This window comes from Theropithecus gelada, chromosome 7a (assembly GCF_003255815.1).
Source record: "Theropithecus gelada isolate Dixy chromosome 7a, Tgel_1.0, whole genome shotgun sequence".
In the NCBI taxonomy this organism is placed as follows: domain Eukaryota; kingdom Metazoa; phylum Chordata; class Mammalia; order Primates; family Cercopithecidae; genus Theropithecus; species Theropithecus gelada.
Window position 1 is genome coordinate 25,986,780 of NC_037674.1, and position 25,456 is coordinate 26,012,235.

Here is a 25,456-nt window from a genome sequence, read left to right on the forward strand (position 1 = left end):
ATTGTACTGCAGCACTTTTTTTCCCTAACAGCCAAAAGAAAAAGTGAAAATACCTAAAATGTTCAATAAGGGATTACTAAAACAAATTGTAATTCAGACATAATTAAATAGGTTGCAACAATTAAGAACAAATTAGTGGCCGGGCGCGGTGGCTCACGCCTGTTAATCCCAGCACTTCGGGAGGTCAAGGCAGGCAGATCACGAGGTCAGGAGATCGAGACCATCCTGGCTAACGCGGTGAAACCCCGTCTCTACTAAAAATACAAAAAATTAGCTGGGCATGGTGGCAGGTGCCTGTAATCCCAGCTACTCAGGAGGCTGAGGCAAGAGAACGGCCTGAATCCAGGAGGTGGAGCTTGCAGTGAGACTGCACCACTGCACTCCAGCCTTACTGACAGAGCGAGACTCCATCTCAAAAAAAAAAAAAAAAAGAACAAACTAGTGATCGCCAAGATAAGTTACAGACACAGTGGGCTACACTATATATCTTAAGGGTGGAAGAAGGATAATCATCTGCTTGGACATGCAAAGACTATATCTAACTTTCTGGAAGACATTCCAAGGAATGGATAACATCAGATTTTTTATTAGCAAGGTAAACTTATAGCTAAAGCACAGTAGTGGAAAGGAGACTTTCACTTATAGTATTTGGTACCTTTTAAATTATGAACCAAGAGTGAATTATTAAGTCATATAAAATTAAGAGTTCAACTAGTGTAGAAAGAAGTGACCAACTACCTGTTTGTAAATTACGTCTCATATGAATGGTTAAAGGTGGGGACACTTAGTAACAGCTTTGGATTTCTTTAATACCTTGAGTGCTTTTATTACTTCTATTGCAAAGTGGAATTAATAAAACTATAGAAAATAAACTCCTTAATGATAAAATTTTTTTTTTTTTTGAGACAGAGTCTTACTCTGTCACTGAGGCTGGAGTGCAGTGGCACCTTGTCGGCTCACTGCAACCTCCATCTCCTGGGTTCAAACAACTCTCCTGCCTTAGCCTCCTGAGGAGCTGGGATTACAGGTGCCCACCACCACGCCCAGCTAGTTTTTATATTTTCAGTAGAGACAGGGTTTCACCATGTTGGCCAGGCTGGTCTCAAACTTCTGACCTCAGGTGATCCACTCATCTCAGCCTCCCAAAGTGCTGGGATTACAGGCATGAGCCACCGCACCTGCCTAACAAAATCTATTTTTTTAATAAAGCAAAACAACAATTTCTCTGGAAGAAAAACAGTATTTTATTTTAGAACTGGAACACTGAATTATGGAGGCTTAAATACTAATCCCATCTTTATGAACAGCCATGTGACTTGGGAAATGTCATTTATCCTCTTGTTGAGAAATGCGGTATGATGTTGTAATAAAACATATCTTTAATAAGTAGTAAGAAATCAGAATAAATCATAGAATCTAATGATTGGAAGAGATGTTAAGATTATCTGTTTTAATAATCCAAAAAGAACTAATCAAAAAAATTTACAGAATTTATTAAAAAATTGAGAGATATTTAAAAAACTTAAAATATTTTCTGAATAGTAAATAAATGCAAATTTAAAATATATACTATTATAATTACTGTCAATTAAAAATAAATAAATGTATGCCAGGCACGGTGGCTCACTTTGGGAGGCTGAGGCAGGCAGATTATCTGAGGTCAGCAGTTCGAGACCAGCCTGACCAACACGGTGAAACCCCATCTATACTAAAAATTAAAAAATCACCTGGTCGTGGTGGCACATGCCTATAGTCCCAGCTACTCAGGTGGCTGAGGCAGGAGAATCACTTGAACCTGGAAGGCAGACTTTGCTCGCCTCAGTCTCCCAAAGTGCTGGAATTATAGGCATGAGCCACCACGCTCAGCTTAAAAATATATATATATATACCTATGTATACCTTTTTCTACTTACCACGTTTTCTTGATGGTGATGGAAAATGTTACTCTAGTCATTACTTAGTAAAGCAGACAATCTCATTCACTACTGGGTGATCATTTATATTGCTTTAATACTTTTGAAAAGATTTTGGCATTACATAACCTAAGGGGGGAAAATCTTAAATACAAAAAGGTTTTATCCACAAAGATCTTCATTATGGCCTAATTTAAATTTAAAATGGCTAAAAATTGAAAAAAACTAAATTGACCAATAGGAGAATAGGCATATAAATGGTGGTATACACAATAACAGAATATTAACTACCATTCTTTTTTTTTTTTTTTTTTTTTTTGAGATGGAGTTTCACTGTTGTTACCCAGACTGGAGTGCAGCAATGTGGATATCAGCTCACTACAACCTCTGCCTTCCAGTGTCAAGTGATTCTCCTGCCTTAGCCTCCCAAGTAGCTGGGATGACAGGTGCCCGCAACCACGTCTGGCTAATTTTGTATTTTTAGCAGAGAAGGTGTTTCACCACGTTGGCTAGGCTGGTCTCGAACTCCTGACCTCGTGATCCGCCCACCTCGGCCTCCCAAAGTGCTGGGATTACAGGCGTGAGCCACTGCACCAGGACTATTACTACCATTCTTATAAAATATCCGTAGTATGAAAAGCAGGTACAACATTTTGCATATAGACTGAATGTAGCAATACTTTAAAACAAAAACAATACACTGAGAAAAAGCCAAAAATAAAACCACCAAATGTTATTAATAATGACAATCTTAATGTATTAAAACTCTAACTATTGATCCAACTTTCTGTTTCTCAAAAGTTTTTAAAATGTATCATGCACATTACACTTTCAATGGAAATGTGTGTGTTGGGAAAGATTCATTCAAAGTTAGAATTTTTTAAAATGTTAAAGAGAAATTTAAAAAATTAAATTATGTAAATTTACATTTATATAATTTAACGAAAGGTTTTGGAAATGCTATTCGACAAATATTTACTACGTACCCACTATAAACAAGAACAGTGACATATTCTATAATATAAAGGGACATCAGTTAATAAAAATTGTCTATTTAAGCTATGTTTTTCTAAGAGTTATATATCTAATAGAAATGAAAGTTACAGAGAAGGCAAATGGGTAGAGAACACAGTGTGATAGGAGATGGAAAAGGAAAGAAGATTCAAAAATCTTGCAAATACTTTTGTCAATTAATTTTCATTTTTTCTAAGTGCCCATGAAGAGAAGTGCTCCATAGGTTAGGAAATAACTACATCTTGTATTTCCTTGTTTAAGTTTTTTTCTATCTTTAGGCCTCAGAAAAAAAAAAAAAAATTTGCTGAGTGCGGTGGCTCACACCTGTAATCCCAGAACTCTGAGAGGCCAAGAGAGGTGGATGACCTCAGGTCGGGAGTTCAAGATCAGACTGGCCAACATAGTAAAACCCTGTTTACTAAAAATACAAAAACTAGGGCCGGGCGTGGTGGCTCACGCCTGTAATCCCAGCACTTTGGGAGACCGAGGCGGGCGGATCACGAGGTCAGGAGATTGAGACCATCCTGGCTAACACGGTGAAACCTAGTCTTTACTAAAAATACAAAAAATTAGCCAGGTGTGGTGGCATACGCCTGTAGTCCCAGCTACTTGGAAGGCTGAGGCAAGAGAATCGCTTGAACCTGGAAAGCAGAGGTTGCAGTGAGCCGAGATTGCGCCATTGCACTCCAGCGTGGGCAACAGAGCAAGACTACGTCTCAAGACAAACAAACAAACAAAAAACTAGCCAGGTGTGGTGGTGCACGCCTGTAATCCCAGCTACTCAGGAGACTGAGGCAGGAGAATCACTTGAACCCAGAAGGCGGAGGTTACAGCGAGCTGATATCACACCACTGCACTCCAGCCTGGGCGACAGAGCAAGACTCTGTTTCAAAAAAAAAAAAAAAAAGTTAAAAGAATATTTTTGGCAAATATGCTTAAGTAAATATTTCATGAGCTCAACTTTTTCTTTAGTTACTAAGTTAATATCCTTTATTTTTTTTCTATTATCAAAGTCATTTCAGAGACCAAAGACACAGACACCTATAGTCTCTGACAATGGATTTTCCAGTAAATAATGATCTGTATCCATATATTGGCAAATAAAAAGAATGACTATTAGGTTCATATTGCTTTCTTCAACATGAACCATAGTGTTGGATACTCAGTAGATGCTCAATAAATACACAAATTTAAGTTTGAAGTATCAGTGAATCTGTTAAAAAAATAAAAAAGAGAGAAGGAGTCTTAACTGCCTTACCTTTGTAAAACACTACACTATGATCTGAGGGAGTTTACAGATGGAGGAACACTTCAAGGAAGAGATTGTATGCTGTAAATGGCATTAAGAACTCCAAAATACTGATTTTCAATGCTGTTTCTTCCTCCCAATCCTTCCCAAATTAAATGATTAGCAGTAACTATAAAAAGTAACAGTAACTACAAATAATGTATTTAGTAGTTTTTGTTTCCAAAAAAGAAATAGCAATATAATTTACACTAAAATTTCTAGAAGATCCCAGAAGCAACAAAGGTGTGCTTACCTGTGAGGGTCCTTGGAACTTGGTATAATATATACACATTCCCTCTTGGTCAAAGTGCTTTCTATCCAGGATTTCTGGGACTAAAACAAAATGTTTTAAAGAATTGTTTAAGTTAACCCACTAAATAAGAAGGAAACAATTTCATGATAAAAACATAAACTTTTTTTTTTTTTTTTTTTGAGACAGAGTTTTGCTCTTGTTGCCCAAACTGGAGTGCAATGGTGTGATCTTGGCTCATCATAACCTCCACCTCCCAGGTTCAAGTGATTCTCCCGCCTCAGCCTCCTGAGTAGTTGGGATTACAGGCATGCGCCACCACGACCAGATAATTTTGTATTTGTTTAATAGAGACAGGGTTTCTCCATGTTGGTCAGGCTGGTCTCAAACTCCCGACCTCAGGTGATCTGCCCACCTCGGCCTCCAAAAGTGTTGGGATTACAGGCGTGAGCCACCGTGCCCAGCCCATAAACACTCCTATACTACATAATTTTTTATTTACTATTCATTACATACTATAGTCTGAAGATGGCACCCCAAAATGTCAGAATAATTCCATTTAAATCCCAAGTGACTTAGATTATTAAATCAACAGTACTGTGAAGACACTATTGCTTCAAATAGTCAAAGAGGAGGGAAGCCAAGTTTGAGATTGCCACTATGAACCAAAAACCTTAAGAGGGGCTGCTATTATTCTAGGATATGAGCCATTTAAAAGACAACTAGCTGGGCACAGTAGCTCACACTTGTAATCCCAACATTTTGGGAGTCAAGGTGAGAGGATCGTTTTAGACACCGAAGTCAAGGGTAGCCTGGAAAACATGGTGAAACCCCATCTCTACCAAAAGCTAAAAAGTTAGCCAGGTGTGGTGATGTGCTCCTGTAGTCTCAGCTACTTGGAAGTCTGAAGCCAGGCGTGGTGGTGCACGCCTGTAATCCCAACTACACAGGAAGCTGAGGCAGGAGAATCACTTGAACTCCGGAGGTGGAGGCTGCAGTGAGCCGAGGTCATGCCAGTGCACTCCAGCCTGGGCAACAGAGTGAGACTCTGTCTCACAAAGAAAAGTAAAAAAAAAAAAAAAAAAAAATCCACGCTGGGCGCAGCTTTAAAAGTCTTATCTGAGATTCCTTATGGGACAGAGTTCCATCAAAGCCAATTTCAAAAGCCTATGTGAAAAATAATTATTCTTGCTGCACTTTATACAGATAATCTGGCCAAGTATAACAAAGCAAATCGGTCATACCATAATTTGTCTTTAGTAAAAATGGGACATTGGAGAGAGAAAAAAATTGTTTTTTGAGAACTATGGTACACCCGTCAGTAGATTCTGGTCTCATCAGTTGTTTTTGAGTTTTTTTCCTGCAATTTAGGCTGACCTTGCTTTCTCCTGTGAACCAATCAGTGATCTCTGACTGAAGTGCAGAAAAAAAAAGAGGGATGGATAATGTAAAAATCTGGATCAATATTCTAATTCTGGGCACATAATGGAATCAGTGATTCCGTATCAGTGTGGTTCCGACAGTTGCCAGTTCATGGAAAGTCTTCTAATTTAGTTTACTTGGGATAGTTTTACTTATTTTGCTTTACTGTTATGGAATATATTGCTGTTGTACTCTTTATACAGGAATGCAGGATAAGCTTACTAAATGTTTTATTAAACACTCATTAATCTTTCAGATATCATGTTTTGTCAGAACTCAGTTATGGATGGTCCTCAGCAAACTGATGCATTCTGAATGAGCGCCTCTCTACCACGGATACAAGAGACCTTAATAATTAGGCAGAAATATCATCACCCCATTCAGCAAGAAGAAGTTACAAAAGGTAGATCTTCGTCCCTCTACAACCCTTAGGATGAAGGATTCTCTTATAAACGAGGGGGGGAACGTCAGAGGTGTTTAAACCAGAGTGACTCCATCTTGAATAGGGGCTGAGTAAAATAAGGCTGAGACCTGTTAGGCTGCATTCCCAGTAGGTTAGGCATTCTAAGTCACAGGATGAGATGGGAGTTCAACATAAGATACAGGCCATAAAGACTATGCTGATAAAACAGTTTGCAGTAAAAAAAGCTAGCCAAAACCCACCAAAACCAAGATGGCAACAAGAGTAGACCTCTGGTTTTCCTCACTGCTCATTATATGCTAATTATAATGTATCAGCATGCTAAAAGACACTCTAACCAGCACCATGACAGTTTACAGATGCCATGGTAATATCCAGAAGTTACCCCATATAGTCTAAAAAGGGGAGGAATCCTCAGTTCTGGGAACTGCCCACCCCTTTCCCAGAAAATTCATTAATAATCCACTCCTTGCTTAGCATATAATCAAGAAATAACCTCAGGACTGCTCAACCTATGGGGTAACCATTCTTTTGTTTATTTACTTTCCTAATAAACTTGCGTTCACTTTACTGTAAAAAGAAAGAAAAGGAAAGGAAAGGAAAGAAAAGAGAGAGAGAAAGAGAGAGGGAGGGAGGGAAGGGGAAAGAAAGCAAGAAAATAATAATGAGGATACCATCAACAACTCTGTGCCAAAACGTGTCAAAACACGTTAAGTAGGCCAGGTGCAGTAGCTCTTGCCTGTAACCTTAGCACTTTGGGAGGCCAATGAGGGCAGATTGCTAGAGCTCAGGAATTTGAGACCAGATAAAAGGGGGCTACTATACATTGTGGAATGGCTAAATCGAGCTAATTATCATACACATTGCCTCACATACTATTTTTTTGTGGTGAGACCACTTAAAATATACTCTTAGTATTTTTCAAGAATACACTGTTATTTACTATAGTCACCATGTTGTACAAAAGATTTCTTGAAATTATTCCTCCCAACTGAAATTTTGTATCCTTTGACCAACATTTCCCCAGTAATCCCCACCCACCCAAGTCTCTGATAACCACCATTCTACTCTCCACCCGGAAATTGAACTTTTATCAGTTCACTTTTTCAGATTCTACATAGATGTGCGACCACGTGGTATCTGTTTTTCTGTTCCTGGCTTATTTCACTGAACATAATGTCCTCCAGGCCTATCCAGGTCACAAAAAACAGAATTTCCTTAAGATTGAATGATATTCCCTTGTGCATACTGTCATGTGCCACATAACAACACTGAGGTCAATGATGGACTGCATATTTAACAGTGGTCCCTTAAGATTATAAGGGAGCTGAAAAATTCCTATTGCAGGCTGGGTGCAATGGCTCACACCTGTAATCCCAGCATCTTGCCACGGGAGGAGGAGATGAGAGGACTGCTTGAGGCCAGGAGTTCAAGACCAACCTAGGCAGCATAATGAGATCCTGTCTCTACAACAGTTTTTGGTTTTTTTTAATTAGCCAGGCATGTTGGTGCCTGCCTATAGTCCCAACTACCTGGGAAGCTGAGGCGGGAGGATCACTTGAGCCCAGGAGTTTGAGGAAGGTTCATCTGAGCTCAGGAGTTTGAGGTTAAAGTAAGCTATGACCACGTCACTACACATCAGCCTGGGTGAGAGAACTGGTCTCGAAAAAGAAAAAAAACTCCTATGGCCTACTAACATCATAGCCATCATAAGTTCATAGCTCAAGGACTACTTGGGTATTTGTTTTGATACTGGTGTAAACAAACCTGCACTGCCAGTTGCATAAAAGTATAGCATATACAATTGTGTACAGTCCATAATACTTTGTAATGATAATAAATGACTATGTTACTGATTTATGTATTTACTAGACTATGCTTTTTATGGTTAGAGTGTACTCCTACCTATTTTTGTTTTTTGTTTCTCTTTTTGAAACAGTCTCACTCTGTCACCCAGGCTGGAGTGCAGTGGCATGATCTCGGCTCACTGCAACCTCCGCCTCCCGGGTTCACACTATTCTCCTGCCTCAGCCTCCTGAGTATCTGGGACTACAGGCACCCACCACCACGCCCGGCTAATTTTTTGTATCTTTAGTAGAGACGGGGTTTTTCCATGTTGGTGAGGCTGGTCTCAAACTCCCAACCTCAGGTGATTCACCCGCCTCGGCCCCCCAAAGTGCTGGGATTACAGGCATGAGCTACTGTACCTGACCTAGACTGGGTCTTTTTAAAAAAAATCTATTAACCACTGTCTTTTGTTTTATTTTCAAGACAGGGCCTTGCTCTGTCACCCAGGCTGGATGGAGTGCAGTGGCACAATCAGCTCACTACAGCCTCAACCTTCTGGACTCAAGTGATGCTCCTGCCTCAGCCTCTCGAGTAGCTAGGAATACAGGCACATGCCACCATGCCTGGCTATTTTTTTTTTCTAGAAATGGGGTCTCACTATGTTGTCCAGGCTGGTCTCAAGCAATTCTTCTACTTCAGTCTCCCAAGTAGCTGGGAATACAGGCATGGGCCACTGTGCCTTTTTTTTTTTTTTTTTTTTTTTTGGGATGGAGTTTCGCTCCTGTCTTCCAGTCTGGAGTGCAATGGTGCAATTTCAGCTCACTGCAACCTGTGCCTCCTGGGTTCGAGTGACTCTCTTGCCTCAGCCTCCTGAGTAGATGGAATTACAGACACCCACCCCATGCCCAGCTAATTTTTTTTTTTTTTTTTGAGATGGAGTCTTGCTCTGTCGCCAAGTTGGAGTGCAGGGGCACAACCTTGGTTCACTGCAACCTCTGCCTCTCGGATTCAAGTGATTCCCCTGCCTCAGCCTCTTGAGTAGCTGGGACGACAGGTGCACACCCCCACACCCGGCTAATTTTTTGTATTTTAGTAGAGACAGGGTTTCACCATGTTGGCCAGGCTGGTCTCAATCTCCTGACTTTGTGATCTGCCCACCTCAGCCTCCCAAAGTGCTGGGATTATAGGCGTGAGCCACCCTGCCCAGCCACCTAGCTAATTTTTGTATTTTTAGTAGAGATGGGGTTTCACCATGTTGGTCAGGCTTTTCTTGAACTCCTGACCTCAGGTGATCCACCTGCCTCTGCTTCCCAAAGTGTTGGGATTACAGGCATGAGCCATGGCACCCAGCCAGTGCCTGGTTTCTAATAAATTTTTGGTGTCACAATTTATATGTTTTTGTATTATGTATCTGTTAACAAATTATTCTTGCTATTACTATTTTTAATGGTTTTTATCTTTTAACCTTCATACTAAAAATACAAATGATTTTCATACCACCATTATGGTATTAGAGTATTCTAAATTAACTGTACTTACATTTACCAGTAAGTTTTATACTTTTCATATTCTTTTTGTTACTAATTAGCAACCCTGTCTTTCAGCTTGAAGAAATTCTGTTAGCGTTTCTTGTAACACAGGTCTAGTGGTATAAACTCTGAGTTTTGGTTTGGGAAAATCTTCATCTCTCCTTCCTTTCTGAAGGACAGCTGTGCCAGGTACAGTATTCTTGGTTGATGGGTTTGTTTTTTTTTTTTCCCTTCAATACTTTGAATATATCGTCCCCTCTACTACATCTCATAGTAGTTTTGGGTTTTTCCAAGAGCTGGAAACCAGAGTTGTTTCTCATTGGCAAATCCACCCAAAACTTTAGCAAACAATTTGCTAAAAGTCACTTAAATTGTGTCACTCCTATACGCACAGATTTTTACTAAATTTTATGTCTATAGGGACATACAATGACATTAGCATGTTTCAAGAAAATCTCCTGGCCAGGCACGGTGGCTCATGTCTGTAATCCTAACACTTTGGGAAGCCGAGGCAGGTAGATTACCTGAGGTCAGGAATTTGAGACCAGCCTGGCCAACATGCTGAAACTCTGTCTCTACTAAAAATACAAAAATTAGCTGGGCATGGTGGCAGGTGCCTGTAATCGCAGCTACTCAGAAGGCTGAGGCAGGAGAATCGACTGAACCCAGGACACAGAGGTTGCAGTGAGTCAAGATTACGCCATTGCACTCTAGCCTAGGCGACAAAAGCAAAACTCCATTTCAAAAAAAAAAAAGAAAATTTCCTACAGCTTTCCAAAGTACCTCATTCACCAATTTCGTTTATTTCAAAAACTTACTACCTTTCATTCTGTTTATGGAACAGACAAATGTAAGTATATTCTTCCCACACATAGCATTCTCATCATTTACAGCCTTCACTTGTTACACAGGAATTGGCTTCACAAACCCAACATTCACATACCCCAGCTGAAAGCTGTAAATATGACCTAATGATAAAAAAAAGTTTTTACAGTTTTTGAAATTCTAAGTTTCTGCTCTGCCATCAGTCACCCAATCAAATATGCCCTAGTTATAAATACATAGAAAAATTCCTAGTTTTTTACACTTTGCTGTTTGTTCTACTGCTAGGCTGCACTACCAAATTTTACCAAGAGGTGGCAAACTACAAACACAAATCTGAAAATTCCTACATTTGTATGTTCCAAGTAATGTAAAAAGGAACTATATTCGCAGAATGCTAGCAGAGGAGGGAATCTTAAAGATCAGTTGGTGATCTTCAGTAGTTAAACAGTACAGATTCTGGAATTAGACTGATCTAAGATCCCAGCTCTGCTGTTTACTATATGTGCAACCTTGTTCAAGTTTCAGAACCTCTTTTTGCTTCCTTACCTGTAAAACAGGGTAACAATAGTACTTACCTCACAATGTTGCTCTGATGATTAAATAAAATGATCCATGTAAGTTGTTTTAGCACAATGCATGCCACATAGTGAAATTTCAACTATGATGGTGATCACTTCAAAATTCCTTGAATTATAAATTTTTATACCAGTCTACCAGCAATAAGCGACACGTATTACAAGTAAACCTAAGCACATCTCACTCTCTAAACAAATCACTACCAGCATATCCTTCCTGCCTAGATGCTGCTAGCAAAAATTTGGGGAAAAAATTAAAGATTCCTAAAAAATTCTGCTATTAAGGTAACATGTGGAAATCAAAGATTTTTTTTAACAAATAAATACATTCTATGATTCTATATATTAAAATTAGAAAGAAGATACTAGCTATGGAGAAGTAGGTCCTATTAGGCTAACCATCCCACAGATAACCACCATAAACTCTGGACAAAAGATAAAAAAGAGGCCAGGCACAGTGGCTGACGCTGGTAATCCTAGCACTTTGGGAGGCCAAGATGGGAGGAATGCCTGAGGCCAGGAGTTTGAGACCAGCCTGGTCAACACAGCGAGACCTCATCTCTATCCGTTTAAAAAACATCTTTTTAAATAAAAAGATAAAAAAGACTTGAGGACACTGAAAAAAGACTTGAGGACCAAAAAATAATAATGAGGATACCATCAACAACTCTGTGCCAAAACGTGTCAAAACATGTTAAGTAGGCCATCTCTATCCGTTTAAAAAACATCTTTTTAAATAAAAAGATAAAAAAGACTTGAGGACCAAAAGCAAGCAGAAACTAGATGGAGTCTACACTTAGAATAAAAGAATGGTATTGAGTGAGTTTTCCAATTTTTAAGGCTTTTTTGCCTGAAGACGGTCCCCATCCTACGCCTCGTGAACAGCTAAATACCAATAGAAATCCCACAGTCTTACTGACTTATAGAACCAGAATACCTACTCAGTGCAAGGTGAAAACAGCAGCTGGAAAGTGATGGGAAAGTTTCTCCAAGAGTCGAGAAAAGGAATCCTAAATACTTCATATTAACTCTACACAAATCTCTCGCTGACCCATGAAGAACGTACACATGGGGCAGCAGCCCAGCTAACTAAAATAACTGAGTAGATATTCCTGCTGCCCATTGTAGGAGAGACAGTTTGGAGTTTGAGTACAATAACTGTTTTAGCTTGGGATGCCACAACAAACACCACACAGACTTGGTGGGATAACAACTGAAATAAATTTTCTCACAGTTCTGGAGACTGAAACTTCAAGATCAAGATTCCAGGAGGGCCAGTGTCTGATGAGGGCTCTCAGACAGCTGCCTCCTCACTGTGTCTTCACACAGTGAAGAGGGAGTGCATAAGCTCTCCGGTATCTCTTCTTCTCAGGACATAAATCCTATCAGACCCAGGGCCTCATCCTCATGATCTCATCTATCCCTGATTACCTCCATCTCCCAAAGTTCTCATCTCCAAATACAATCACACTGGAGATTAGGGCTTCAAGATATGAATTCTCGGGGAGTGAGGGAGATCACAGGCATTCATTACATAACAATAACAACACACAAACACACACAGAGCAAAGGATTAAAAGAGAACCCAGAGACCGGGCGTGGTGGCTCACACCCATAATCCCAGCACTTTGGGAGGCTGAGGCAGGCAGATCACGAGATCAGAAGTTTAAGACCAGCCTGACCAACATGGTGAAACCCCGTCTCTATTAAAAATACAAAAATCAGTCGGGCGTGGTGTCACGGGCCTATAATCCCAGCTACTTGGGAGGCTAATGCAGGAGAACTGCTTGAACCCACAAGGCAGAGGTTGCAGTGAGCTGAGATCATGCCATTGCACTCCAGCTTGGGCAACAGAACAAGACTTCGTATCAAAAAAAAAAAAAAAAGGTAACCCAGAGCCTCTACTAAGTAACAATCCCAATGTCCAACATACACTCCAAAATGACTAGATATGGTAATAGACAGGAAAATGTGACCTATACTCAAAAGAACGGTAATCAAATTAAAAGAAATTGCCTACTAATAAAATTCATGTGCTCAAGAAAACAAAGTTAAATGACACGAAAGACCTAGAAATTGGCTGGGCACAGTGGCTCACACCTGTAATCCCAGCACTTTGGGAGGCTAAGGCAGGCATATCACGAGGTCAGGAGATCGAGACCAGTCTGACCAATATAGTGAAACCCCATCTCTACTGAAAAAAAAAAACAAAAAATCAGCCAGGCGTGGTGCTGGGCGCTGTAGTCCTAACTACTCGGGAGGCTGAGGCAGAACTGCGTGAACCCAGGAGGCGGAGTTTGCAGTGAGCCGAGATGTGCCACTGCACTCCAGCCTGGGCAACAGAGTGAGACTCCGTCTCAAAACAAACAAATAAACATAGAAATTCAGAGTTATGTGATAAATTTGTACATGGGTCAACATGCCTGCCAAGGATGACACAGACAATGACAAATAAGACTAGCCTAAAGCAAAATGTTGAAGCTGGCACTCTCTGACTTCCCCTATCAGAGTCCAATACATTTGACTTTCTGACACTCTTAGAACCTACTCTCAAGTTTCATTCATATATATATATACGCACACGTAATTTTATTATGTCACAGAGTTCCACTCTTACTCTAAACTGGCTGCCAACTACTCAACTAATTAATAATTAGATATTACTGGCATTTTAGATGCAAACCCTATGAGAGAGATTTAAAGATACTATTGAAAAGCATCTATAATTCTGTAACAACTGGTAGAAAAGTTCTATATATTTAAAAACTTAATGCCAGGTGCAGTGGCTCATGCTCATAATCCCAACACTTTGGGAGGCCAAGGCAGGAGGACCACTCAAGCCAAGGAGTTCAAGATCAACCTGGGCAACAGAGTGAGAAGCCCATCTCTGCAAAAACAAAAAAAAATTTTTTTTGAGATGAAGTCTCGCTCTGTCACCCAGGCTGGAGTGCAATGGTGCGACCTCAGCTTACTGTAACCTCCACCTCCTGGGTTCAAATGATTCTCCTGCCTCAGCCGCCCAAGTAGCTGGGACTACAGGTGTGTGCCACCACGCATGGCTAATTTTTCTATTTTTAGTAGAGATGGGGTTTCACCATGTTGGCGAGGATGGTCTCAATCTCTTGACCTGGTGATCTACCCACCTCGGCCTTCCAAAGTGCTGGGATTACAGGCGTGAACCACAGTACCCAGGCAAAAATTTTAACTAGCTAGGTTGGTGGTATGGGCCTGTCATTTTAGGTACTTGGGAGGCTGAAGTGGCAAGATCACTTGAGTGTAGAAGGTTGGGAATGCAGTTAAGCCATGATCATGCCACTGCACTCTGACATGGGCAAGAGGGCAAGACACTATCCAAAAAAAAAAGAAAAGAAAACTTGGACATTCACACTGCAAGTAAGCCATATCAACCCATTATCTATCAGTGAGTAGGGTGTTGATACTTTTGTTGATACATTCACAATAGGTTTCTACAGGTTTTATTTTATATATATATATATATTTTTTTTTTTTTTTGAGACAGAGTCTTATTTTGTCGCCCAGGCTGGGGTGCAGTGGTGCAATCTGGAGTCACTGCAACCTCCATTTCCGGGTTCAACCAATTCTCATGCCTCAGTCTTGCAAGAAGCTGGGATTACAGGTGCACACCACCACGTCCAGCTGATTTTTATATTTTTAGTAGAGACAGGGTTATCCACGTTGGCCAGGCTGGTCTCAAACTCCTGGCCTCAAGCAATCCGCCTGCCTCAGCCTCCCAAAGTACTGAGATTACAGGCGAGAGTCACCATGCCCAGTCTTTTCCTGCTGCTTTTAACAAAGAGTTACACCCATCCAGAAATCTATTTAGCTTAATGACTTTTCTAAACTACTAAGGATTGCCTCAGAGTATGTGTCTCTGCACTTGTCAAAATAAAATGCACGGCCAGGTGGTGGCTCACGCCCGTAATCCCAGCACTTTGGGAGGCCAAGGCAGGTGGATCACTTGAGGTCAGGAGTTCGAGGCCAGCCTGGCCAACATGGTGAAACCCCGTCTCTAATAAAAATATAAATATTAGCTGGGCATGGTGGCAGGTGCTTGTAATCCTAGCTACTTGGGAGGCTGAGAGAGGAGAGTCACTTGAACCCAGGAGACAGAGGCTGCAGGGAGCACCACTGCACTCCAGCCTGGGTGAAAGAGCAAGACTCCATCTCAAAAAATATAAAAATAGGCCGGGCGCGGTGGCTCAAGCCTGTAATCCCAGCACTTTGGGAGGCCGAGGCGGGTGGATCACGAGGTCAGGAGATCGAGACCATCCTGGCTAACATGGTGAAACCCCGTCTCTACTAAAAATACAAAAAACTAGCCGGGCGTGGTGGCGGGCGCCTGTAGTCCCAGCTACTCGGAGGCTGAGGCAGGAGAATGGCGTGAACCTGGGAGGCGGAGCTTGCAGTGAGCCGAGATCGCGCCACTGCACTCCAGCCTGGGTGACACAGCGCGAGACTCCGTCTCAAAAAAAAAAAAATAAATAAAANGAAACCAGAAGGTGGAGGTTGCAGTGAGCTGAGATCATGCCACTGAACTCCAGCCTAGGCGAAAGAGAAAGACTCCATCTCAAAAAAAAAAAAAAAAAAAAAAAAAAAAAAAATATATATATATATATATATATAAAACAATAAAAATAAAATAAAATGCCTACAGACTAATGTGTGTAATCCTAGTACTTTAGGAGGCCAAGGTAGGTAGATCACTTGAGACCAGGAGTTCAAGACCAGCCTGAGCAACATGGCAAAACCCTGTCTCCACTAAAAACACAAATTTTTTAAAAATAAAAATAAAAACCCAAAAAGTAGCCCAATGTGGTGGTGCAACCTGTAACCTCAGCTACTTGGGAAGCTGCAGCAGGAGAACGGCTTGAACCCGGGAGGCGGAGATGCAGTGAGCCAAGATCGCGCCACTGAACTCTAGCCTAATTGACAGAGTGAGACACTCGTCTAAAAAAAAAAAAAAAACAGACAACTGAGTTGTAAATTATCTGTCCTGTCCTAAGGTTAATACACAGAAATTGATAGTAAAGGAAATTCTATTAGATTTCATTATCATTTGAAGAAAATCAAGTACAGCAAACTTTTTAAGTTACAACTTTTTTAAAAAGAATCTTAACTTTTTAAACTTGACATAACATCTGTCATCTGAGGTCTTATAAATATACACGTCCCTGAATATCAAAGGCCTTCTCCAAGTTTCTATAATTTGGCAAGTCAATACCTACTCTACCACTTTTAGTCTTGTGACCGTTGGCAAGTGATTTTTGATTCTCTGCTCTTTATACATAAATAATGGAGAAAACAGTATTGACTTCACAGAATTTTCCTGAGGGATTAATATATGTAAAGTGCCGGGCGAGGTGGCTCACGCCTGTAATCCCAGCTACTCAGGAGGCTGATACAGGAGAATCACTTGAACCCGGGAGGCGGAGGTTGCAGTGAGCTGTGATCACGCCATGCACTTCAGCCTGGGTGACCGAGACTCTGTCTCAAAAAAAAAAAAAATATATATATATATATATGTATATGTATATATATAAAGCATTCAGAGCAATGGCCACAACTAAATGCTGACACATGTTAGCTAATGCAAAAATGTGCCTAAAGCCTATTACATACTTCTCTTAGTCCAGAGTATCTTCTGGGTATTGGGTATGACAAATTAGACTAGGAAGACTATCAGTTCATATACTAAAGAGTAATGTATAGCCCTATCTTTCTAGTCTAATTATGTTTCTCCAGTGTCCTCCTAATAGTAATAGAATGCTTCTCAGGTAACTTTCCTCCTGTCATCTCCAGTGTACTACCAAACTGCCAGCAGAAAGCAGAAAACTAAGCCTGTTAAATTTCACTTTGCACATATTTTTCAATCAGTGAACTCTGTCTCAAGGTTGCTATATTATTGATGACTTAGCTCAAAAGCTTTCTGCTCACTTTCCACAAGGAGCTTGGTTTCCAAAGGTTAAGGTTTCCAGAAGTCTGGCCATTGGATAGTTAAGGTGTTACGTTATTGACATGTTTACACGATGGTAAGAGCGGTAAACAGCATTTCACAGACTTTAATCCTAATATTGCTAATCCTCAGTAACCCTAATATTGCTCCTTAGGTCAAGTACACAAAAGATTATCATCTGCCTTTTACAGACTGAGAAGATAACAGTGATGCTCATAAAAGACTGTGACAGGCGGTGGCTCACACCTGTAATCCCAGCACTTTGGGAGGCCTATCATGGGTGGGCGGATGATGAGGTCAGGAGTTAGAGACGAGGCTGGCCAACATGGTGACACCCCATCTCTACTAAAAATACAAAAATTATTTAGGCATGGTGGCAGGCACCTGTAATCCCAGCTACTCGAGAGGGTGAGGCAGAAAAATCTCTTGAAACTGGAAGACAGAGATTGCCGTGAGCCGACATCACGCCACCGCACTCCAGCCTGGGTGAAAGAGCAAAACTCAGTCTCAAAAAAAAAAACAAAAAGACCGTGACCTGGTAAAAATATGTCAAGACTCAAGTCTTGACTTACCAACTTCAAAAAACTGCTTACCTCCACACACCAAAATTCCTTTAACAGGGTTCTAAAATCTCTACATGGTCAGAAAACTAAATACACACTACCAGAAAAACAGGTTAAAAAAAATCCAGAGCATGAGGTCAGGAGATAGAGACTAGTCTGGCCAACACGGTGAAACCCCATCTCTATTAAAAATATAAAAATTACGTGGGCATTGTGGTGCGCGCCTGTAATCCCAGCGACTTGGGAGGCTGAGGCAGAAGAATCGCTTGAACCCAGGAGGCGAAGGTTGCAGTGAGCCAAGATCGCACCATTGCACTCCAGCCTGGGTGACAAGAGCGAAACTCTGTCTCAAAAAAAAAAAAAAAAAAAAATCCAGAGCAATTTTGTAAATTCAAAATTAACTGCACCAAAAAGTCAACAAAATCTCTAAAAGAACTAACAATTTAAATTAGAACTAATCATATTTTTATAAAGTACAAGAGGTCCAATTCTCCAAGTCAAATACTGCATTCACATTCAACTAATCTAATAATTGCAAAAGCACCATCTAAAAGTGACACCCATCTTAAGTTCTTTTTATTGATTCACATAAATGACTCAGTTAAAAATCCCCATAGTCAGGGCCGGGCGCGGTGGCTCACGCCTGTAATCCCAGCGCTTTGGGAGGCCGAGGCGAGCGGATCACAAGGTCAGGAGATTGAGACCATCCTGGCTAACACGGTGAAACCCATTGCTACTAAAAATACAAAAAAATTAGCTGGGCATGGTGGTGGGCGCCTGTAGTTCCAGCTACTCGGGAGGCTGAGGCAGGAGAATGGCGTGAACCCGGGAGGTGGAGCTTGCAGTGAGCCGAGATTCCCAGCTACTTGGGAGGCTGAGGCTGGAGAATGGCGTGAACCCAGGAGGTGGAGCTTGCGGTGAGCTGAGATTGCGCCACTGCACTCCAGCCTGGGAGACAGAGCTCCGTCTCAAAAAAAAAAAAAAATCCCCATAGTCAAGTAATGTTTATGTCCTAAACTAACCTCAACCACTGAATTTTGCTTCACTGTACCAAACATTTTTTTTTTTTTTGAGACAGGGTCTGGTTCTGTTACCCAGGTTGTTGTGCAGTGACATGATCTCAGCTCACTGCAACCTCAAGCCATCCTCCCACCTCAGCCTCCCAAGTAGCTGGGACCACAGGTGCACATCACCATGCCCAGCTTTTTTCTTTTTTGGTAGAGACTGGGTTTCACCATCTGTCCCAGGCTAGTCTTGTACTCCTGGGCTCAAGGGATTCACCCGCCTCAGTCTCTCAAAGTGCTAGGATTATAAGCATGAGCCACTGCACCCTGACCCAGGTACCAAACTTAAAGCAGACATTTAACAGGCTGTCACTAAAGAAAAAAACTGCAATTTACTTATATGTTGAAAGATTTCCCAAAAAGAAAGGAGAAAAGGAAACCCAGAATGAAGTAATAGATCAATGACAAAACTAAATGGCTACTACAAAAACTATTACATGAGTAACTTATGGGGTACCTCACAACAGAGAGATCAGGCATCAGGCAACACGAATCCACTGGTCAATCTTAACATTAAAAAAAAAAAAAAAAAAAGAAGCCGAGTGCAGTGGCTCACGCCTGTAATCTTAACACTTCGGGAGGCCAAAGTGGATGGATCGCCTGAGGTCAGGAGTTCGAGACCAGCCTGGCCAACATGGCAAACCCTGTCTCTACTAAAAATACAAAAATTAGCCGGGCATGGTGGCAGACGCCCCTAATCTCAGCTTCCAGAGGCTGGGGCAGCAGAATCGCTTGAACCAGGGAGGCAGAGGTTGCAGTAAGCCAGGCACTCCACTCTGGGCAACAAGAGTAAGACTCTGTCCTAAAACAAAACAAAACAAACAACAACAAAAAAAGAGCAAGACTCCATCTCAAAAAACAAAAAAAGACAGTATTTGCCTCTTAATGTAATGCAATAAAAAGTACATAGTACTATCTATGAATATTGTCAAAGCATGTAACTAAAATCCGATCAAGTCTCTCTTTTTTTTTGAAACAGAATCTCACCCAGGCTGGAGTGAATGGTGCGATCTTGGCTCACTACAACCTCCGCCTCCAAGTTCAAGAGATTCTCCTGCCTCAGCCTAATGAGTAGCTGGGATTATAGGCGCCCATCACAATGCCCAGCTAATTTTTGTATTTTTAGTAGAGACGGGGTTTCACCATGTTGGCCAGGCTGGTTTTGAACTCCTGACCCCAAGTGATCCGTGATCAGCCTGTCGCCGCCTCCCAAAGTGTAGGGATTACCGCGCCCTGCCTGATCAAGTTTTTTTTTTTTTTTTTGAGACGGAGTCTCACTCTGTAACCCAGGCTGGAGTGCAGTGGCACCATCTCTGCTCACTGCAACCTCCACCTTCCAGGTTCAAGCTATTCTCCTGCCTTAGCCCCCTGAGTAGCTGGTATTACATGCGAGCACCACCACGCCCGGCTACTGATCAAGTCTTTAGACTAACTACTAGTTCACAGGAAATAAAGAGAAAAGACTGGTCAAAATGGGGCATACCTGTAATCCCAACACTTTGGGAGGCAAGGCAGGCGGATCACCAGAAGTCAGGAGTTCAAGACCACCCTGGCCAATATGGTGAAACCCCGCCTCCACTAAAAATACAAAAATTAGCCGGGTGTCGTGGCTCGCACCTGTAGTCCCAGCTACTTGGGAGGCTGAGGCAGAAGAATCACTTGAACCCAGGAGGCGGAGGTTGCAGTCAGCCGAGACCACTACACTGCACTCAGCCTGGGCAACAGAGCGAGACTCCGTCTCAAACAAAAAGAAAAAAGAAAAAAAAAATACAGAGAAAGAAACATGTTACACGACACTACAGGGATGCATTCAACAAAATCCAAACTGATGGAAATTCTACAGGGCAAATGATGGGGGTTTTTTTTCCAACAAATAAATGGCAAACGACACCCCCACACCCCAAGAGAGAAGGTACTAGAGACTGAAAGAGTTACCAACCAAATGCTATCTGCAGAATTATTTGTAACCTGATTCAAACAAATCAACTGACTAAAACAAGAGACAATCAGGGAAATATGCTGAATATTCAATATTAAGCAATTATTCATTTTTAGGTGTGATAATAATATTGTAGTTATGTTAAAAAGTCCTTGTCTTTTTAGACATAAACACAATAAAGTATCCATAAATGACATTTGTCTGGGATTTGCTTTAAAATCATTCCATTGAGGAAAAACAGGAGGAGTAATAGAAGAAATAAAATTCACATGGTTGAAGCTGTTGAAACTGGCCAATGGGTATATATAGTAGTTTATTCTACAATACATCTTCGCATGTTTGAAATCTCCCATGTTGGCCTGGCGTGGTGGTTCATACCTGTAATCCCAGCACTTTCGGAAGCTGAGGTGGGTGGATCACCTGAGGTCAGTTTTTAGAGACTAGCCTGCCAAACATGGTAAAACCCCGTCTCTACTAAAAATGTAAAAATTAGCCGGGCATGGTGGCTACAGTTCCAGCTACTCGGGAACCTGAGGCAGGAGAATCGCTTGAACCCGGGAGGCAGAGGTTGCAGTGAGCAGAGATCGCGCCACTGCACTCCAGCCTGGGTGACAGAGTGAGACCCTGTCTCAAAACAAACAAACAAACAAAAAGAATAAGGTGGAAAATAGTGGAAGGCACATTATCTATTCAAAGTATTACTACACTTGTGGTATAAGTAAAACTCTTATTTCAGTGTTGTATGGCACTTGAATAGCGTCCAGTGAAAAGCAAACTTGCCGGACTCCAGCAGAGGGAGAGTTGTTTGCACAAAGCCTATTATATTCAAGTACTGATCAAAAATACCTACTCTGCTCTTCATGTCCCTGATGTAAATGACTTTCTTTTTAAGAAATCTTCAAAACTGGTTCCTGAGATCCAAAAATAAAAAGCTCTATCGGAAGCTGCAATGCACCGCCTCCCTCTCTCCATTCCGCACCTTTTGGGTTAAAACACGATCAGCCGTTCTCTGGGGCAACGGATGAGGTAGTTCGACTTAAATCCTGACTGACAGTACATCGTCTTGGTCCCCACAGAAGTCTCCCCCCACCCACCAAAAATCCTTAATTCTTGCTAAAGAAAAAAGATCTACTATCAATATTGTCAAATCCCTCCGTTTTGGCTCCAAAAAGGAAATGTACCTGTAGAGTAACCGCTGCACAGCAAACAAGGCACTGCTCCAAACCCGTGTCCTCTACCCCCTTTTTGCACCCTTCCAGCCCTCCCTCCCTTTTTCCATGCAGAACTTGAGCAGAGCATTTGGCTCCCTTATCTGCCAGCAACTGGCGCCAGGAGGACCGTGCTCCCAGGAGATGCGGGGCTTGAAGGCTGAGCGCTGCGTCGGGCGCGCTGCGGCCGCTCAGTTCAGCCCAGCCAAGCAGTCCCCGGCTCGCGCCTCTGCCGCCTCGAGAGGCCCTCGCTGGTAGCCGAGTCTCGGCTCAGGGGATTCCCGAGAAGAGATGTCGCGTCGGACTTGCTACCTGCTCCCGCCCCTCACCCCCGAACGAACTGCACACCCGTCCCGCGACCCGTTCCGACAAATCCGGAAGCCTCAAGGCAATTTGGGGGTACTTCGCCGCATGGAACGCAGCTCCCTACAAACTTGCCTGCCAAGTCTCTCCTTTACCGCCCGCAACCCCAGGACCATTCCCCGCCCGGGCCTGCCTGGGTCTAGTACCATTCTCCTCACGGGGCGGACTCCGGAAGGGCAGCAACTCCACCTCCTCCTCCTCCGCGGCCTGTAGCCATCTATCGGGAAGCGTCTCCGGAGGCGGCAGCAGAGGCCGCCGGACAAGGAACGCCCAGGGAAACCTTCTCAGAACTAACTCAGCTCCGACGCTAGCAGCAGAAGCCGAGTCTTTCATAATTGTGCGACCAACTCCTCCGGGTGACTGGCCACAGGGACGCGCCCGCGCCCGCCTCCGCCGGCGACGGGGCTGGGGACGGACCACGTGAGCGGCGCGGCGCGTGCGTCGCCGCCCGCGGGTCGGGTCACGTGAAGGGCGCGCGCTCCCTCGCTTCCAGGCCACCTCCCTGCCCGCCGCGCTTACGCGCCGGGCAGGAGCGCGCCCCCACGCCGACCGCCTGCGGGATCCCCTAAAGTGGTGGGGTGTTAACGCCGTAGATCCGTTGGATACCTAGGCAGGACTTGGGCAAACATCTACCTCAACTACGAGAGTGGAACTTGGGGAATCGGAGGTTGAGGGTTAAGGTTGCAGGCTTCCGGATGCAGTTTGGAGTTGCTGTGTGGGCTCATTCCGCTCACCGGGCCTGGCCAGTGCCGACCCGCTCCAGCAGACTCCAGTGTCGCAGCACACTCTCTGTGCTTCAGAGCGGGTAGAGGCTTTAAATGTTACTCTCTCCTGTCCAAAATGCAAAATCATCTTCTTACCCCAATCATGTTCTTCCTCTAGCCTCTCCTGTTGCTGCCGGTAAATATTCTTCTTGGTTTAACTATGAGACTGTCTTTTTCCCTCCGGCGATAATCACCCACATAACACGCATACACCACACCCTCTGGACCAGAGACTGGGTTATTCCCTGGATGTAATATGTACCTATCCACCTTTCCATTTATTTTGCTATCACACAAGCCCAGGTTTGGCTATTAGCAATGGTTTACTAAATGGTATTCTTTATCTACTGGGAAAACCACAATCAGTTTGATTTTCTTAAAACTGCTTTAACATCTTTCTGCTCCAGAAGACTTCGAGAGTTCTTCCATCTGACCCTCCCTCAGCGATCTGACTCTATCTTATCTCTTTTTTAAAAACTTTATTTTAAAATAATTGACATGACAAACTGCACGCAATTATATGTCCAATCTGATGCTTTGACATACCTTTGCACCCATGAAATCATACTCAAATGAACATATTCACCTCTAAGTTTCCTCCCCACCTTCCTAATCCCTGTGTCCACTCCCTCTCCATCACATCCCTTATCAACTACGTATCTACTTTCAGTACAGATAAGTTTGCACATGCTAAAGTTTTATATACGGGAATCGTGCAACACGCACCTTTTTTTTCGGTCTAGCTTCTTTCACTCAACATAAGTATTACCTCTCAAACATTATGACGCACAATTCACTGAAGTAGGATCTTCTCTCAGAAAAAAACTAATCCACCCACTGGTTCCCCCAGCTTGTGAACAATCTTCAGGTATTGTGTATTTCTTCCCCATCTGGCAGATGCAGCAGAACCAAGGCTTAAAAATGTTTTAATATATGTGTCACACTAAATTGTCAGCCTTGGGGAAGGCATCTTGACTAATTTATGCATGCATTCAATAAATGTTTATCTTCTGGATTTCAGTTGGGCCTACACATTTCCTGCCTGTAGGGACGTTATAATCTAGAAGGTGGAGACAGACAAACTGGAAAATCAAAATTAAATGAGATTAGAGTGCTTTGTTTTGTTAGAACTTTGTAACTCTGGTCTTTTTGTACTCACAAATGCTTCACTCCTTAGTTGGATAGTGTAGAAATGAAACAAGATGAGCTCCTTCACACTTGCCAGAACTCTTTGGTAAATTGGAAAATTTAGAGTTAGAAATGGGGAACAGGATTGGCCGGGCGCGGTGGCTCACGCCTGTAATCTCAGCACTTCGGAAGGCCAAGGCGGGTGGATCACCTGAGGTCAGGAGTTCTAGACCAGCCTGGCCAACATGGTGAAATCCCCGTCTGTACTAAAAATACAAAAATTAGCTGGGCATGGTGGCAGGCGCCTGTAATCACAGCTACTCTTGGGGCTGAGGCAGGAGAATCGCTTGAACCCAGAATTGGAGGTTGCAGTGAGCCAAGATCGTGCCATCGCACTTCAGCCTAGGGGACAAGAGCAGGACTTGGTCTCCAAAAAAAAAAAAGAAAGAAAGAAACGGGGAACAGGATTCATCCTTGATTGAACTAATCAAAATAAATTCCTTAATTTTCAAGTGATCAGCCAGCCTTGAAATATATAGATGCTGACTTTCAATCAGCAATCAATTCTGGAGAATCAATTTATTCATTCAAAAAATATATATTGAGCCAGGCACAGTGGCCCATGTCTGTGTTCCCAGCTACTCCAGAGGTTGAGGCAGAAGGCTCATGTGAGCCCAGTTCTGGGCTGTAGTGCGCTGTGCGGATTGGGTGCCTGTGCTAAGTTCAGCATCAACATGGTGACTTCCTGGGAGCAATGGACCACCAGATTGCCTAAGGAGGGGTGAACTAACCCAGGACAGAAATTGAGCAGGTCAGAATTCCTGCTGATCAGTACTTGGATAGTGCCTGTGTATAGCCACTGCACTCAAGCCTGGACTACATAGCAAGACCACGTCTCTAAAAAAAAATAAATCTTGAAATATATATTTCAAGTCTAAGTGTCTAAGAAGATGTCAGGAGCAGTTATAGTCAATGTTCAGTGATGACAAGATTGATAAATTCAGTGCTTCAGAAAATGTTTGTTAAATGTTCTTAGACTTTTTTCCCAAAAGGGTTCTGTTTCCATTTTGGTGAATGGCATGTCTATTTTTCACTCGCACTGGATCACATACTAATTCTCCTCTCCTTGCCTAGTTACAACAATTCAACACTTACTAGTATACTGTTAAAATGCTAAGTAAAATAGTATGAGAATAAAATGATACAGTCTGGGCAACATGGTGAAACACTGTCTCTAGGAAAGAAGCTAGAAAAATTAGCCCAGTGTGGCTGTGCGTGCCTGTAGTACCAGCTACTCAGAGGCTGAGGCGGGAGGATTGCTTGAGCCCAAAAGGTTGAGGCTGCGGTGAGCAAGATCATGCCTCTGTACTCCAGCCTGGGTAACAGAGCAAGACCCTGTCTCAAAATAAAGAAATTAAAAATGATAAA

The 25,456-nt window shown here is 42.5% G+C and overlaps 1 protein-coding gene across 2 annotated transcripts in view; it reads right to left on the reverse strand.

Annotated features, from left to right (window-relative positions):
* TRPM7 (transient receptor potential cation channel subfamily M member 7) overlaps positions 1 to 22,567 on the reverse strand; it is a 120,822-nt gene extending 98,255 nt beyond the window's left edge. The window contains exons 1-2 of one of the 2 annotated variants that reach the window (XM_025390406.1): positions 22,283 to 22,567; positions 4,469 to 4,548 (exon numbers count right to left, since the gene is read on the reverse strand). In XM_025390406.1, the coding sequence (XP_025246191.1) occupies positions 4,469 to 4,548; positions 22,283 to 22,285 (83 nt within the window). In that variant the 5' untranslated portion in view covers positions 22,286 to 22,567. The remainder of the gene's footprint in view (positions 1 to 4,468; positions 4,549 to 22,282) is intronic. The other variant, XM_025390407.1, reaches the window with a different exon arrangement.
* Positions 22,568 to 25,456: the final 2,889 nt, after the last annotated feature.